The 16,812-nt window shown below is 47.2% G+C and overlaps 1 protein-coding gene across 4 annotated transcripts in view; it reads left to right on the forward strand.

Annotated features, from left to right (window-relative positions):
* The window catches only part of MAP3K4 (mitogen-activated protein kinase kinase kinase 4), a 483,141-nt gene that overhangs the window by 454,569 nt on the left and 11,760 nt on the right, over positions 1 to 16,812 (forward strand). For all 4 annotated transcript variants that reach the window (XM_085611454.1, XM_085611451.1, XM_085611452.1 and 1 more), the window contains one exon: positions 9,618 to 9,797. In XM_085611454.1, coding sequence (XP_085467580.1) covers positions 9,618 to 9,797 — 180 coding nt within the window. The remainder of the gene's footprint in view (positions 1 to 9,617; positions 9,798 to 16,812) is intronic.

A 16,812-nucleotide genomic window follows, 5' to 3' on the forward strand; every position in this document is an offset into this window, starting at 1 on the left:
ACGCGACGCCGGCGGAGGTCAGTGCCTTCCTCTCGGCCATGAGGAGCCTGGCCCCGCCGTCGACGCCCGCTGGCGCGCCTTCGGGCCCCGCGGACTCGACTAGGCGACCTTGCCTGCCGGCGGCTCCGGCGCCGTCGACGACTCCGGTCTCGACGCCGCTGGTCCCTGCGGGGCCCATGCCTGGGCCCCCGTCGACGCCGGTTGACCTAATCACTCCTCCGCCGGCGTCGACGACTGAACCACCGGCGCCGCCGGCGCAGACGCCTACACCTCCGGCGCCGCCGACGCCTTCGGCGCCGACTCCGGACGGCGTCCAACACCAGTTTAGCCCTATTCCGGACCCGGCGCCGCAACGGCGTCGACCGACGCCGCGTCCGGCGCCGCTTGAGACCTATCATCTCTACAGTCCGGCTCCGATCATTTCACCTGTTTATCAGGAATCGGAAGACGGGGGCGACTGGGAGGGGTTCGAGGACCCTATGGCTGTTCAGTCACAGCTTTCACAGGACTGGGCAGATGAACTGGGGGAGGCCAGTGGGCTGGACACCTCGCCGGACACTGGATTCACTTCTCCTCCGACTGTGGCTTCGGAGGAGGGTGCAGCATTTTCTGTGGTGCTGCGCAAGGCGGCCGCAGCCCTTGGGCTCGAGCTGCCTGCCGTGGCTGTGAGGACTAACATCCTCACTGAGGTGCTTCAAACCGCAGCAAGCTCCACTGAGCCTCTGCTGCCGTTCAATGAGGCCCTCACTGACGTTCTGCAGGGCACCTGGTCCAAGCCCTCCACAGTTCCTCCTGTGGATAGGAACGTTGCCAGGCGCCACCGCCCTGCTCCGGGCGACCCCAGTTTCCTGTCCCAACACCCCACCCCCGAGAGTCTGGTTATCCAGGCCTCTACCTCCCAATCCTCCTTCCCGACCGCTCCGCCGGACCGGGATTCCAAGAGACTCGAGCAGTTTGGCAAGAAACTGTTCTCGTCCCTTAGTTTGGGCCTGCGGTCTTTGAACACCGCCTGTCTCTTGGACCGTTATTCCCATTCTCTGTGGGATACGGTGGAGGACGTGCTGCCCCTGTGTCCGGAGGAGGTCCGAACACGTCTTACCCAGGCTTTGGCCGATGGGAGGGATGCAGCACGGCACGCCATACGATGTGGGCTTGACACCACGGACTCGCTGGGTAGGGCGATTTCCACCACGGTGGCGCTCCGCCGCCACGCCTGGATGCGGTCCACGTCATTTTCCGGGGATGTCCAGAACACCCTCATGGACATGCCCTTTGATGGCACTCGCCTGTTTGGTGAGAAGGCGGACAGTGCGCTGAACCGCTTTAAGGACTCCCGGGCTACGGCCAAGTCCTTGGGCCTCTCGGCTCCGCGGGCGCACACCTCCACTTTTCGCCCCTTTCGTGGCCAAGGAAGGGGCGCCTCCTCACGTACGCCAAGCCACCAGCCGCAGAACCAACCTGCGCGCGGTCGCGGACGTGGTTTCCGCCGTGGCGGATCTGGAGGACAACGTGGTCAGCCCACATCCACCCCGGCAGCATCCGCCTCAAAGCCTTCCTAGTCCGAGCTTTCAGGCCCATTCCACGCCGGTGGGCGGCAGAGTTCGCCATCACCTGCTCCACTGGCGGTCCATTACATCGGACAGGTGGGTGCTGCAAATCGTCCGAAGGGGCTACTCCCTCCCCTTCGAGACGACCCCTCCAGCCATGCCACCGCAGCACCACCGTATCTCGGGGGATCATTTGAATCTTCTCCGTGAGGAAGTTTCGGCCCTCTTGGCCAAGGGGGCCGTCGAGCGCGTTCCGAGTCCAGAAGTAGGTCGTGGTTGTTATTCCCACTACTTTCTGGTTCCCAAGAAGGGCAAAGGGGGCCTACGCCCCATCTTGGACCTCCGGAACGTAAATGCCTTCCTCCGAAAGGAAAGGTTCAAGATGTTAACGTTGGCTCAGGTTCTAGCTGCCCTAGACCCCGGAGACTGGATGGTAGCGTTGGACTTGCAGGACGCATATTTCCATATCCCCGTCCTGCCGGCCCACCGACGTTACCTGCGGTTCACGGTGGGCCAAGAGCACTTTCAGTTTACCGTGCTCCCCTTCGGCCTCACCAGTGCCCCTCAGGTGTTCACGAAGGTGGTGGCGGTGGTCGCAGCTCATCTGCGCAGATCAGGGGTTCCAGTCTTCCCCTATCTCGACGACTGGTTGTTGAAGGCGGGCTCGCCCCAGGCAGTCGTCTCCCACCTCCAGACTACGGCGGATCTCCTGCATTTGCTGGGGTTTTCCATCAACGTGCCGAAGTCACACCTGAGTCCCTCTCAGAAGCTCCTCTTCATCGGAGCGGTTCTCGATTCGGCGCAGTTCCGGGTCCATCCGCCGGAACAGCGGGTCCGGGATATACAGGCCCTGATTCCCATCTTTCGGCCTCTATCCCGGGTTTCGGTCAGGCTAGTGTTGCGGCTTCTGGGGCTGATGGCCTCCTGCATCCTACTAGTGCATCACGCCAGGCGGCGCATGCGGGCTCTGCAGTGGGACCTGAAGTTTCAGTGGGCCCAGCATCACGGCAACCTGTCCGACCATGTCTTGATCTCGGAGGGCACTGCACAACAGTTGCAGTGGTGGCTCACGGACCGCGATTGGGTCAAGGGCAAGAGCCTCTCCCTTCCCCAACCGGAGCATGTCGTAGTGACGGATGCATCCCTCCTGGGATGGGGTGGCCATATGGGAGAGGCGGAGATCAGAGGCCTCTGGTCTCCGGCGGAGTCTCGTCTCCACATCAACCTGTTGGAGTTGAGAGCGATCCGACTTGCACTGAAAGCCTTCCTTCCCTCTGTCAGGGGCAGTGTCGTGCAGGTGTTCACGGACAACACCACCGCCATGTGGTATTGCAACAAACAGGGCGGGGTGGGGTCGTGGACCCTTTGTCAGGAGGCTCTGCGCCTCTGGACGTGGCTGGAACACCAGGGCGTCACCCTAGTGTTTCAACATCGGGCGGGCTCTCTGAACGCCAGAGCGGACGAACTCAGCCGCCGGTGCATGATGGATCACGAATGGCGTCTGAACTCCGGGGTGGCGCAAGGTCTCTTTCAGCAGTGGGGAGAGCCTTGGTTAGATCTATTCGCCACCGAAGAGAACGTGCAATGTCAGCAGTTCTGAGCGTTGGAATTTCCAAGGCGGCACTCGCTCGGCAACGCTTTTCGTCACGAGTGGAGTTGCGGTCTGTTGTACGCCTTTCCGCCTATACCACTTCTGCCCAGAGTGCTGAAGAAGATCAGGCACGACCGGGCCCAAGTCATCTTGGTGGCTCCGGATTGGGCACGAAGATACTGGTATCCCGAGCTACTCAGTATGTTGACCGATCCCCCGATACGTCTGCCCCTTCGGGAGGATCTTCTGTCGCAGCAGCAGGGGACGGTCCTCCACCCGAACCTGTCCAGCCTCCACCTCCATGCGTGGAGATTGAGCGGCAGCAGTTGATGCCATTTGACTTGCCTCCTGAAGTCTGTGATATCATTCTGGCAGCCAGGCGTCCCTCCACAAAGACGGTATACGCCTGCCGGTGGAACAAATTTGTGGCATGGTGCACAGCAAAGGCTGTGGATCCCCTTTCCGCCCCTCTTTCTGAGGTTCTCCTCTTTCTTCTTTCTCTGGCCCGGCAGGGCTCTGCCCTGGGCACCCTGAAAGGTTATCTTGCTGCCATCTCCGCCTTCTTGCGGCTTCCTGATCAGCCTTCTCTTTTCAAGTCCCCTGTGGTTACACGCTTTCTCAAAGGCATTACTCACACGTTCCCTCCTGTCCCTTTTGTAATGCCTCAGTGGGACTTGAACCTGGTCTTGACATTCCTGATGTGCGCTCCCTTCGAGCCTCTTCACAATTGTCCTCTTCGTCTTCTGACTCTTAAGACTGCTTTTCTGGTAGCCATCACCTCGGCTAGACGGGTGAGTGAGCTCCAGGCTTTATCTTCAAAGCCTCCTTTTCTGTCTGTTTTTCCGGACAAGGTTGTCCTTCGGCCTCGTCCCTCCTTTCTTCCTAAAGTGGTGACTCCATTTCACCTTGGGCAGTCTGTCACCTTGCCCACCTTCTTTCCGCCTCCGCATCCTTCCAAAGAGGAAGAGAGGCTCCACCGTCGGTGGGTCGTTTTGTGTATCAAAATTTGCTATTCCTTAGCAAAAAAGGACCCTCCTGTTGGGCTGCGCGCCCATTCTACTCGGGCCACAGCGGCTACTACTGCTTTGGGACGGGGAGTCCCTTTGCAGGACATCTGTCAGGCGGCGACGTGGGCTTCGTTACACACGTTTGCCAGGCATTATTGCCTTGACAGCCAAGTCCGGAGGGATGGCTTCTTTGGCCGTTCTGTCCTCCAGGACTTTCTGGTGTGATCTTGGTTCGCAGACCCACCACCGGGGATGGTATTGCTTGGGTATCTATTCTAAGGTGAGGAATCTAACTAACGTGTTTCTTTCAGATGAACAAGTTACTTACCTTCGATAACGATGTATCTGTAAGAAACATTAGTTAGTTAGATTCCTCACCGACCCACCCATCCTCCCCGTTCTGCGAACTGACATCTAGGGTTAAGGTTATCCTTTTCAGGCCCCTAGATTTTATTTTTGGCACCAGTGTCGGTCTTTGCATGGCTCTGCGTTCCTGGCGCGGAAGCTATGTACAAGAACTGACGTCAGCGTGCGAGGGCGGCGTCTAAGTATTCCGACGACGTCATTCCGGCGCACGACGCCGACGACGTACGCGGAGCCGCAGACGACGCCTAGCGACGCGCAAGGGGTATTGCTGACGAAAAATCTTCCGGATCCAGTCTGACGCCTGGGGATATTCTAAGGTGAGGAATCTAACTAACTAATGTTTCTTACAGATACATCGTTACCGAAGGTAAGTAACTTGTTCTACAGAACCCCATATAAAGTACACATTGATCTAGGCATGATAGCATAACCACAGTTTCAATAAACGCCAGACAGTGGCATTAGACAGGTATTCTAGAAGGCACCCTTTTTAGTTGTGGTTGTTTTTATTAGAGGACTTGGTAACCATGTACAGATTTCCAAGAAGATTCAATGATGGGTGTCTTACCTAGAGCAGAAAAACAGGGGGGACTAATTCAGTTGAGGAACAACAGGGGCTGGAATTCAGAATACAACAAGCACAAAACAAGGATGCCCCTGAGACCATAAATACAAATACATTCACTTAACGCCTAGGCACAGTGTGTTACCTATGCTTAAGTTCCATTACAGAACTCAATTGTTTGTACACATAACCACTTTTTTGCTCGTTTTGAGAAAAAAGTTTTTCTTAGAAAAAAAAACATTTCATTATCACAAAGATTGGAGCGACACATAGAATGTTGCAAATTCATGAGCAATACACTTACGATCAGTTAAATTTGAACAGGTTCTTAACATCTTTTGGTCCTAAATCTTGATTAATCAAATAGACATCATAAATCGGGAAAATCATACATCATTTTTTCCTCGATTAATTTACAATACAAGGGTCCAAAGGTGAAGAGGTCAGAGATAACATTGATACAAATTGGATACAGTTATACCCCGGTTAATAGGTGCACTTCAACATTTCATCAACTCTCCAATCAATTATGTCATGTTACAACTCTTGACCTTGTGCAAAGAAAAAAATTGTGTAGAGTTGGGGGGGGGGGGGGGGGAGCTAACGCGTTTCGACTTTCGTGTGTAAGGACCACAACAGTTCAAAAGAAGGTCTTTCTCAGGGCTGTAATGCTTTGTATAGGACACTAAAAGGTGAAAAATAAAAGTCAGTATGGTGCCTGTTGATCTATTACATCATACCAAATATGTGTAAGGGCGGGGAGAGGAACAAAACACGATGCTTCCATACCTGAAAGATGAGGTGGAAGATATTACTTTCAGCAGAAGCCAATTCTTTTTAGAAATAGGCAGCAGCCACTACCTATAATAGCTTGCTCTCTGTAGGGTGAAGAGGTATGTGTCTCAGTATACATAAAAAACATCAGACGCACTAAGACTGCATGTAATTCTCTTGACTTAATGTGTTGCATCTATCTGCCACAGTGTAGGTTAATTGAAATATAACGTTGCCTAAAGGCGTCTGGTGAACTGATACTGGACATGCTCTGATGCGCGACATTGTACCAGGGCTCTTGTTTATTAGAGTGCCATTTAGAGACACATTAAGGTGGGCATATAGTAACGGTAAGCGCATTTTTCAACATAAAGTAACTTTAATGGTTGGCCAGTAATGCCAAACAGTCTACGGGATTGCAAAGGTACTCTCTATTTCACACCGGACATTTTGTTTATTACAATACTATTTAAAAACAAGCTGGAGTGGATATATGGTACCATAGGCATTTTTCAACATCGAATGACTTTGAAGGTCGGCAAGTAATGCCGCACAGTCTATGCAATTGTACAGATACTCTCTATTACGCAAAGCGCTCTAAGACGGAACATCCAGGGGAACGTCCGCAGAGTAGATCAAGATAATGCTTAGCGCTGTGCGCATGGCGGCCCAATTGTGCTGTGCGCATTTGTTTAAAAAGGCAGCTGGCAGGCCTAGGCGTTCACCAGTCTTTTGTCGGCGCACTTTCAAGATAGCGAGATAAAACACTTACATCGCCTGGGTGATTCCGTATTACATTTGCCGGAAAGACACTCCGCTTTCAATAAGAGTCAGCGCATTCATAGTGAAATGGCGGGTGTGCCCGTCCGTTTCTTCATCTGGTTCACACGATAACTGGTTGCTTTCACAGATTCTCAAGGGGCTCCAATGAGGAAACCTCTCAACAATCAGACGTCATTTCCGGGGACCTGACTTCTGATTCATTATATTCTTCTTCTGACATGCCTGACTTCCTAAAGAGAAAAGGGTCTAGGATGGTGATAGCGCCACCTAGCTAAAAAAACTGCTGTGTACATGTGTTGAAAAACTTTATGGATTGCTGTTATTGGTTTTAAATCAGCAACGACAATGAAATGCATTCTTTAGGGAAGTGTATATTGTATGGTGGGACCTCTTTTTACAAAAGGAAAAGAAAGGAAGAAATCACACGGATACTACTGCCCACAGTGTTGTAACACTTGTACAATGTTCAATATTCTGTCAAATACAATGCATAATTTCAGATAGTTCATTTAGCCCAAAATCAGTAGTTCCTAATTTCAGGATGTATTTGGCTTCATAGTTGACTAAGAGGGTGTCAATCATAACGCCTTTGATCTGTTTTAAGACGGTCCATTTTATTTCTTGTGGGCCATGGTTTTTTTCAATGCAGTGCTTCACCATCCAGGCTCCCAAAGACCCTCCCTATATTGACCGTATCAGGCCTCCGATGTGTTTGCCACCTGAATCGCTAAATATCGGAAGTGGTCCCCCTCCCATAAGAGCTCAGTCATGGGGAGACAGGTTGGATCCGCTTTCCCAAGCGCAGCCAAGGAGAACAGTACCGTTTCCTGTCTGTTAATCTGCAGGTCAGACGCCGCCCAATATATGTTCATAATCTGCAATAACACACCAACAGACTGCTCTGGGTGGTAAATATATGAATGTGTCATGTTGTAGAGCGATACAACATGGGTTTGGGGCCCCACCTCGATTCCCCACATATTCATATTGCGGCGAAGCCAAGTCACCAACGGCTCCATCACTAAAGTTAAGAGGAGCAGACAAGGGTCAATCCTGTCTACATGCAGTCTTAGTGCGTCTGATGTTTTTTATGTATACTGAGATACATACCTCTTCACCCTACAGAGAGCAAGCTATTATAGGTAGTGGCTGCTGCCTATTTCTAAAAAGAATTGGCTTCTGCTGAGAGTGATATCTTCCACCTCATCTTTCAGGTATGGAAGCATCGTGTTTTGTTCCTCTCCCCGCCCTTACACATATTTGGTATGATGTAATATATCAACAGGTACCATACTGATTTTTATTTTTCACCTTTTAGTGTCCTATACAAAGCATTACAGCCCTGAGGAAGACCTTCTTTTGAACTGTTGTGGTCCTTACACACGAAGGTCGAAATGCGTCAGCTCACCCCCCCCCCCTCCACCCCCCCCCCCCCCCCCCCCCCAACTCTACACAATTTCTTTCTTTGCACGAGGTCAAGAGTTGAAACATGACATAATTGATTGGAGAGTTGATGAAATGTTGAAGTGTACCTATTAACCGTGGTATAACTGTATCCAATTTGTATCAATGTTATCTCTGACCTCTTCACCTTTGGACCGTTGTATTGTAAATTAATCGAGGAAAAAATGATGTATGATTTTCCCAATTTATGATGACTATTTGATTAATCAAGATTTAGGACCAAAAGATGTTGAGAACCTGTTCAAATTTAACTGATCGTAAGTGTATTGCTCATGAATTTACAACATTCTATGCATCGCTCCAATGTTTGTGATAATGAAATGTTTTTTTTCTAAGAAAAACATTCTTCTCAAAAAGAGCAAAAAAGTGGTTATGTGTACAAACAATTGAATTAAAAATATTGAATATTTTTGATAAAATTCCCATCTTGGTGGCAATCACCTTCTTTGCTTACAGACTTACAGTTGTAAAAATGTTCTACATGTAATGTCGTTCTGTAATGGAACTTAAGCGTAGGTAACGCACTGTGCCTAGGCGTTAAGTGAATGTATTTGTATTTATGGTCTCAGGAGCATCCTTGTTTTGTGCTTGTTACCTAGAGCAGAGGCACGAAAGAGCTGTATAAGTCTTGCCTTGTGTAATCCAGCATAAGAGAAACAGAAAACAGAGCACAAGATAACTTATGAAAATAAAGAATTGATGCCACAAAACAAAGGTTTTGCAGCGTGAATCTTTTGTGGATTCACATGCTGTGCTTTACTCTGCCGTCTAGTGATTGGGTCCAGAAAAACAACTGCTTTGCGATTCAACCTTAATTTTGTGCTGTGAAACTTGTACAAAAAGAGCAACATGAGCAATCAGTAATATTTACAGAATCTTGTCCAATTATTAATATTAATGAGGCAGGGATTCTGATTATGATGCCTACAGAATGGACTGCAAATGCAGAGATCGAGGCCTGAGAGGGGCAGCATACCTCCATTGCTTCATTCGCAGAATGCCTGTTGATTTTTTTATCGTTGCCCTGTCCCATAAAGAGACAGGGACTTAGTAAAATAACCATTCTTTGAAAGAATTTGGGTCAGCAGCTCACATTCATAAAATGTAAGTGTTTTACTGACAGCCTTAACTTTGTAATTGGATACCACCTTCTTTTGGATGTCTCTACCCAATCGCAGGTTTAATATTTTTGTAATTACAGCCACAAAACATCAATATATTGCATTGTGATCCCAAAGGTAGTAGGGGCACCACCTTCATGCCCCTTCATCCTTATTCCTCAAAATGAGCTACAATGTGCAAATTGCAAGTCAACAAGACATTTGTGATTCACAATTTACATTTCGTACATTGTAACTTTCCTTTTTTGCAAATCGTAGGATTTAAAACAGCAAAAAGCAGTCATTGGTCTTTGTTGTGTTCATAAACCTATGTAGGTTATAATATGCAGCGTCCACTGTTCAAGGACAAATCAGTAAACTTTGCATTTATGTTCTCTGTGTATTTTTGCTTGATTACAGAGGCCGTGGCATGAGTATGAACACAACTTCCAAATTATGTATAAAGTTGGAATGGGGAATAAGCCCCCGATCCCAGAAAAGTTCAGCCCAGAGGGTAAAGATTTCCTTTCTCACTGTCTGGAAAGTGAGCCAAAGATGCGATGGACAGCTAGCCAGCTCCTTGATCATCCGTTTGTCAAGGTTTGTGCCACACTTTTTTTTCTAATAACTTCCAACCAGTTAAAAACAAAAACAAACATTGCGTTTGATTCTGTGGGAAAATTTAGTGTTTTGGTGTAAGGGTCTTGTTCATATGCTTACCACAGTCATATGATTGGAGCTCTCATATTCACTAGTAAAGTAAGTTACAGTATTTTGTTAAAGCTAGGTGTGTTCACAGGTAGGTGTGATGCAAGAACTTTATAATTGCTGCAAAGCATTAACTATAGTTATAGAGTTGGGAAGATACAATGTGGTTTTAATCTACAGGCTGCAACAACATAGCCATAAGTGTTCATCAGCAACCCTACTTCAGAACACTACTACAAAGAGGAACAGAGATAACAACTGAATGATTTCCCATCCAAAAATTGTATACTGGACAAGTATTTTACTGTTGTCCTCTTCATGAAGCCAGAACCAATATACAGGAAGTAGACAGCACCAAATCTGGTTGTGATAAAGATGATTCCCTAGGTTGACGTTGCAGTAATGGATATACTGAGTTGAAAGCCTTCTAGGAAATTAAATTGAAACCCTCTTCCTTTCTTTCAGTCACAGTATATTCCATGGTACCCATGTCTATTGGTTAGTTCATGCCAGAAGCACAAATTGCACAGGAGAGCCAAGTGGCTGTTATCAAGATCCAACATAGTTGGGAAGACAACACTTTATCTCACAAGTACCTCCTAGTGATCATTATGGTCAAGCTGTCAAAAAAGAAACAATTTCCAAAGAGATGTAAATCCATTTTCACAGGACTTGTTTCTGTAATTGTGCTACAGCATAATGAAGAATGTGTAAGGAGTGGCAAGTTAAGGAATGGAATTATTTGTATCTTTCTCAGTTGTCCTTTTCCTTCTTCCACTCCCCACAGCTCATTAAATTAGGGTGCTGCTCCAGGTAACACTGAGAGTCTCAAAGCAACAGACTCCTACGGTGTTCCTGTTGGAAATATCTTACCCTTCTCGATGTAGAGTTCATTCCAGGTGTGGTAACATATTTCATAAACATTAACTTTTCTCCCTTGCCTGCATTTGAGCTATGAGTATAAAGATACATTAGCTCAAGGCAAGGTGATTTTCTAGTTGCAAACTGTATCTCGCATAATGTATTCCTGGGATGAAGCACTTTTACATGCATTTATAGCTAGGAGGGATCTCTTCAAGTAGAGAAATAAAAGCTAGAAGCAAATCCACCCAGCATCAAGCACCTTCCTGTATAATGATATTTGTTTAGAAACGCTCTCTTGATTTGTGTTTCTGTGCCCATTATAGAAAATAACAGAACATTTTGGCTGGTCCACCTTCTGGGAGGTATCCAGTATGTATAATCTAGGATAAGTGGGCAAGCCTGGTCCTTCTGATCTAAAATATTGAACAAAGAGCTCTATTCTTACCAGTGTACTCTGTGTTTCCCATGACTTGTCTTAGGGGGCCAGTCTTTATTTAATTAATTATAGTAGGAAAAAACGTTTTAAAAATGTGTGGATTGTAAGTTTTTTTTAGGGTTATGGCCATATTTGATTATTTTCAGAAGATAATTTGAGTTTCGTACAGTGGCACTACATGAATTTCATTGTAAATTTTAAAACATTTCCTAGCTAACAGGAAGGTAAGTTTCAATTCTTTTAAGGACACGAGGGTGAGGATTATGCATTTCTGTCACTGCTTTAGTCCGACAGTAGGCATATAAAAAACAACATTGCCCAACTAGATTTTACACGAAGATAGGGAAAAGTGGTAGTCCAAATAACAACCAATCATAAAAACGTTCAGTCCATGACACTGTTGGCATCAAAACATTATCCAATAATCCTGATCTCACTCGCGTTTCTGCTCTGTTCCAAGTGAACAGAAAATCAAGACATTAACTAAATGAACATTATTCCCAAATGCTTTCTAGAAGTTAACCAAGTCACATAAACACAGTGTATTGTCAGAACATACAAGTACTAGTGTAACCCTATCTTAAACAGTACAAGTGCAATTGGTGTCTTTACTTAAATATACTACCTGTAACTCTCGGTTGGTTCATCACAGATTCATAAAGATAATTCCAGTGTGAGAGATAATCCTCACCTCCATATCCTTAATAGAATTGAAACTTTCCTTCACGTTAGCCAGGAACTTTTTTATTCTGTTTCAGGAGCAAAGGCTCATATTATGCACGTTTAATGCTTTTGAACCACCAAGGATGTCACACTGTCAGTGGGCTTAAAATAGAAATGTTTAAATGTGGACTCAGACGACCAATCAGTCGCTTTCATAATATCATCTAAACATTCTCCCAAAGAAAAAGCGTTTGAGGCCATGGCACCCTCAGCGGATTGAGGCCCAAATATAGACAAGTCAATAACTGCTTCCTGCATCCCCCATCTACCCCATCTAGTGATAGCTGGGGCTGGACCAACCTTGAAAGGTTTTTGATTGCAATCAAAAGTTGTTGTACCCCAGTAGGTCTTCAGTCAGGTTCTAATAAGCAATAATACAGGGACAACACACACTTTGGACATATCTTTAAATTTTGGGTATGATTCAACCCTAGAGTTACTTTTTGTGCATCTAGAAATGGTAAAAGTGACTCCATGTGGAGTAAACATCCTACCTGTTATGTCCATTGCTCTGATGTCCGACTTTCTTTTACAGGATACGAAGCATAATAGCACGGCTAGCTTACCTGACAGTTCCTTCCAGGCTAAGAACTGATTTTGTTCCCAAGAGAGGAAGAGATTAAGGACCTGATTGACATTCTACATGCCCTAGTACTTAGGGGCAGGTGGAACAGAAAGTCTTGACTCCTTTAAGCAATCAACACCCCATAGGGTATTCACCAACAGGTACACCATTAGATGTTCTGCAGAGGAGCCCGTGTTCAGTTGCCGCAAGTGCCGCCAATGTTCACCGCCTGCAGTGGGGACTTCAAAGCCCACAGTTCCAAGCGCCGGGGAGGCGCCAAATGCGTTTGTTTCGCGCCAGGATGCGCTCAAAGGGGGGCTCGGGCTCCTGCAACGCGACAGCCCGTTTTCGGTTGCCGCAAGTGCCGCCAGTGTTCACCGCCTGCAGTGGGGACTTCAAAGCCCACAGTTCCAAGCACCGGGGAGGGGCCAATGTGTTTGTTTCGCGCCAGTAGGCGCTCAAAAGGGGGCTTGGGCTCTCGCAGCACAGAAGGCGCACGGGTGTGCCCGGGCCACGCCCGGGCAAAGAGCGGGCCCGTCTGCACCCGTCCGAGACCGGTTGAGCCTGGGCTGGGCCTATTCTCTTGGCCCGTCAGTGGACATTCCCCTAAATCACCTACGGAGCTCTGCTGCCTGTTTATATCGCTGTGTCTCGTTCGCCGTCCGAGTCTTGTACTTTCGTGGAACCAACGGCGGTTAATGAGAAGATAGGACGGTGTCCGGCAGTATACTGCTTTATATATTGCACAGGTATTATTTATGCGGACTGCTTGGGAGACTGTTTTTTTGCTTTGGACATTATAGTGTGGTACATGGACATATCTAATTTGGCCAACCTTACCTAGTATATTAATTGGAGCAACATTGGAACTACTTCCCACTATTTAAGCGCTCTAATTCGCTAATTTTGAATCCATCTATCGAATCCCTCACGGTTAGGCGTAAGGGGACATTAGCCCCTGGAAGGACCACGACTGATACCACCGCCGCAGCAACTACCATGGATTTGTTCCTCCAGCGAGCGGCAGCAGTGCTAGATAAGGAGATTGAGTTGGTTAACCGACGCCTTTCTAGGTCTCCTGTCATCGCTCCACACCCCATACATGCTGACACACACGGGTCCTTGATTAGCGTTGAAGACGAACTTTTGAACTCTTCAAATAACATCGGGCTGCAGGAGGTTGGGCAAGATTGTATCAGGATATTCAGTCAGTCAACAGCCCAATTACCACCCCTTTCCCCTGCTATCATAATTAGTAATAAGGGGGGTAATGAAGCATCTTCAAATCAAGGGCATGCGGTGATTACCTCCAGCAAGCACCCGGGTACAACTAAAGTGACTAGGCAAGGGAGCTTATTCCTGGCTGAGTCGGGCGGTTCAGGGACAGGGATAGGTACTAAAAGGAAATCCTAAACAATGGGGCGCAAAGCTAAAAGATCAAAACCTAACCTGCTCCCCAAAACCCCAACATCCGCCCAAACACAGTCCAAATCTGATTTGACGGGCGCACTGGAATCTCACGAGGTAATGCTGATGAACCTGTTGGACTCTAAACTAGGCCCGATAATCCATTGTCTGACCCTGATAGAATTTTTTTTACAGGATCTCAAATGCTGTGTTTTAACTGCAATTGCAGGAGGGATAACTGTCCTACCAGGACAAAGTGCTTTATCGGAGCCACTTTCTTTGGACAGCCTGCCTAAAAATAGTAGGGGACAGCCACAGCCACAACCACAGCCACTGGGGGGGGGGGCAAGTAATTCCAAGCCAGGTAGTGCTAATACAAAGTGAAAGCTACAACAATAGGGACAGACTGCTCATTCTGGCAAACGTACCGGAAGAGAACCATCCAACAGGAGGACGGCCCCAAGGGGGAAGGGAAGTCCACTTGCAGCGGCTACCATTAATTCATCTGCCAGCGGAATCCACCCCCTATGTAGTGGTACTGGGGAACGTGCCAACACTCCCACAGCGTATGAAGGAGGGCTTTTTCCAGTTAAAGAACAAAGTTCTATTCTGGTTATTCCATAACACAACCCTGGGAATAAGGGTGGAGAAAAATATCAACTGGATAGGAAGTTCTCGCAAATCATGTACGGGTGATTGTGTTATTGTAAGTTTTAACAGGCCTCACATAGAAGAAAGGATTTTGTTCACAGATTTCCACCCTGCTCCCTTCGGCCCAAAGTCGACCATTGTGGTTTTACCACTTGGATATTTCTACAAACCAGACCCACCAGGGTATACTCACATCAGCACCACCAACATGGTTCCACTTGATGGTCCGATGCAGAGAACTTCATCTATTGGGAATGTTCACTTGAATTTGCCTCCATCAATAGTTTATTCCAGCGGACTTTTGGTCCCCCACCCTTGGAGATGTTTAATCGGTTTATTCCTTTGTCTATGATGGATGCTTGCGATTGACTTAGTAGTTCCCCACCGATGGACCTAGAGAACTCGTAAACCCAGCAAGACTCCTTGGTGCCAAGTAATGGGGGCCTATGTGTATATGATAATAATGTTATATCTTGGAATGTTGCAGGCTTGGTCAATAAGTTCTCTGATCCTACATGGATGGCATTTGTGAAAGAATTTTGTGTGATCTGTCTGCAGGAAACATGGGTGGTGGATTGTAGTCTATTTTTGAAGGGTTACAAGACTGTATACACTGGCTTGTGGAAGACAAAACCTGTCTTTGGCAATCTAACGCCACGGAGATATAAATAACAAGTCCACCCTTTGGTCTACCAGCCCTAGAGGGGGAAGCCGGGACAAAAAAAGACTTGAATGTATGAATGTATTATTAAATTTATAATGCGCTACAGCTACCCAAAAAGGGTTTCCCGGCGCAAAAGCAGATCAGAGACTGAGATAAATAACCTGCAAGCCTTTTCTATCTCAGGCTCTGCTCTGCTTTTGCGCCCGGAAACCCTTTTTGGGTAGCTGTAGTGCATTATAAATTTAATAATACTTACATACAAGTCTTTTTTTGTCCCGGCTTTCCCCTCTAGGGCTGGTAGACCAAAGGGTGGTCTTGTTATTTATAGCTCTGTGGCGTTAGATTGCCAAAGACAGGTTTTGTCTTCCACAAGCCCGTGTATACAGTCTTGGTCTTAAGAAGGGGGTCTAATAAAACGGTTCTTATACATTTTTTATAATTCTGTATCATGCCTTACTGGTGGGTGCAATATTCCCCTGTTGGGGTCTTTTATAAGGCAACATTGTAAAGCTGAACTTCATAATCTCATGATCACAGGGGACTTTAATATACACCCATGTGGAGACCCAAGGGCTACAAGTCTGGCTGTCCTAGGTTGCCCGCGTGTGAAGGGGATCCACTTTGAACACTCTACTCAGGGGGATGTCATGAATAACCTCCTTCTCGAATTTGACCTAATGTCGCTTATGTCACTAATTGATCCTTGTAGCAAGGCACCCGTCCCTTCAGGCACATTTATAGATTTTATATTAATTTAATCTTTCTTAAAAATCCTCATTCCAGGGTTTTTCTATACAGGAAAGTGCCTAAAGTGACCATAATCCTTTATGTGTTAAATTTTGTGAACTTTACTGACATGTAAAGAAGGAGTTGAGCCAACAGGTTCAATAAGACCAACAGGTGGTAGAAGATGGTTAAAGTAGACCCAGATTTCCCCAGACACTTTTTATAAATCGGTAAAAGAATCCTGTGCCAGCGAATTAGTTCTGTGTACCTCATCGTGCACATCCCCGGGCGAGGTTATCTCTGCTTTTAATACAAAGTCTGCTAGAGTAGGCAACCTTTTAAGTGCACCGACCCGCAGAACAGACATTTTGACCCCTAGATAGTTTGACTCCTGCTCGCTGGCGGCAAGAAAGTTGCGGGAAGCTCTTTACAGGAGTCCGAGAAACCAGACCCTGGTTAGAGCGTGCCGTAAAGATTATAAACTGAAATTGGCCAAACGCAAGTCTGCTCTGAAGGAGGAAGCATGGAGGGAGTTGAATGAGGCAAGTACTCTGAGGAACAGTTCTAGATTTTGGAGAATTATTAACAGCCCGTTTTTAGAGCATGGCGAAGGTAGCGCAACTAGTGCACACAATACTGATGACGAATGGGTGCTCCATTTTAAAACTATTTTTGAGTGCCGTCTGAGTTTATCTGTCAGCCAGTTCGAGAGGTAGATACCCCAGAACTAACCTTTGGGATGAGGGAGGTTGAGGGGGGTATCGCCGGACTAACAAGCAATAAAGCTCCGGGACCCGATGGCATCCCCCCCGGACCTTTTTAAATCTGACCCAACTTTTGGGGCACTGGTCCTTGTTACCGTAATTAACGC

This window comes from Triturus cristatus, chromosome 6 (assembly GCF_964204655.1).
Source record: "Triturus cristatus chromosome 6, aTriCri1.1, whole genome shotgun sequence".
In the NCBI taxonomy this organism is placed as follows: Eukaryota; Metazoa; Chordata; class Amphibia; order Caudata; family Salamandridae; genus Triturus; species Triturus cristatus.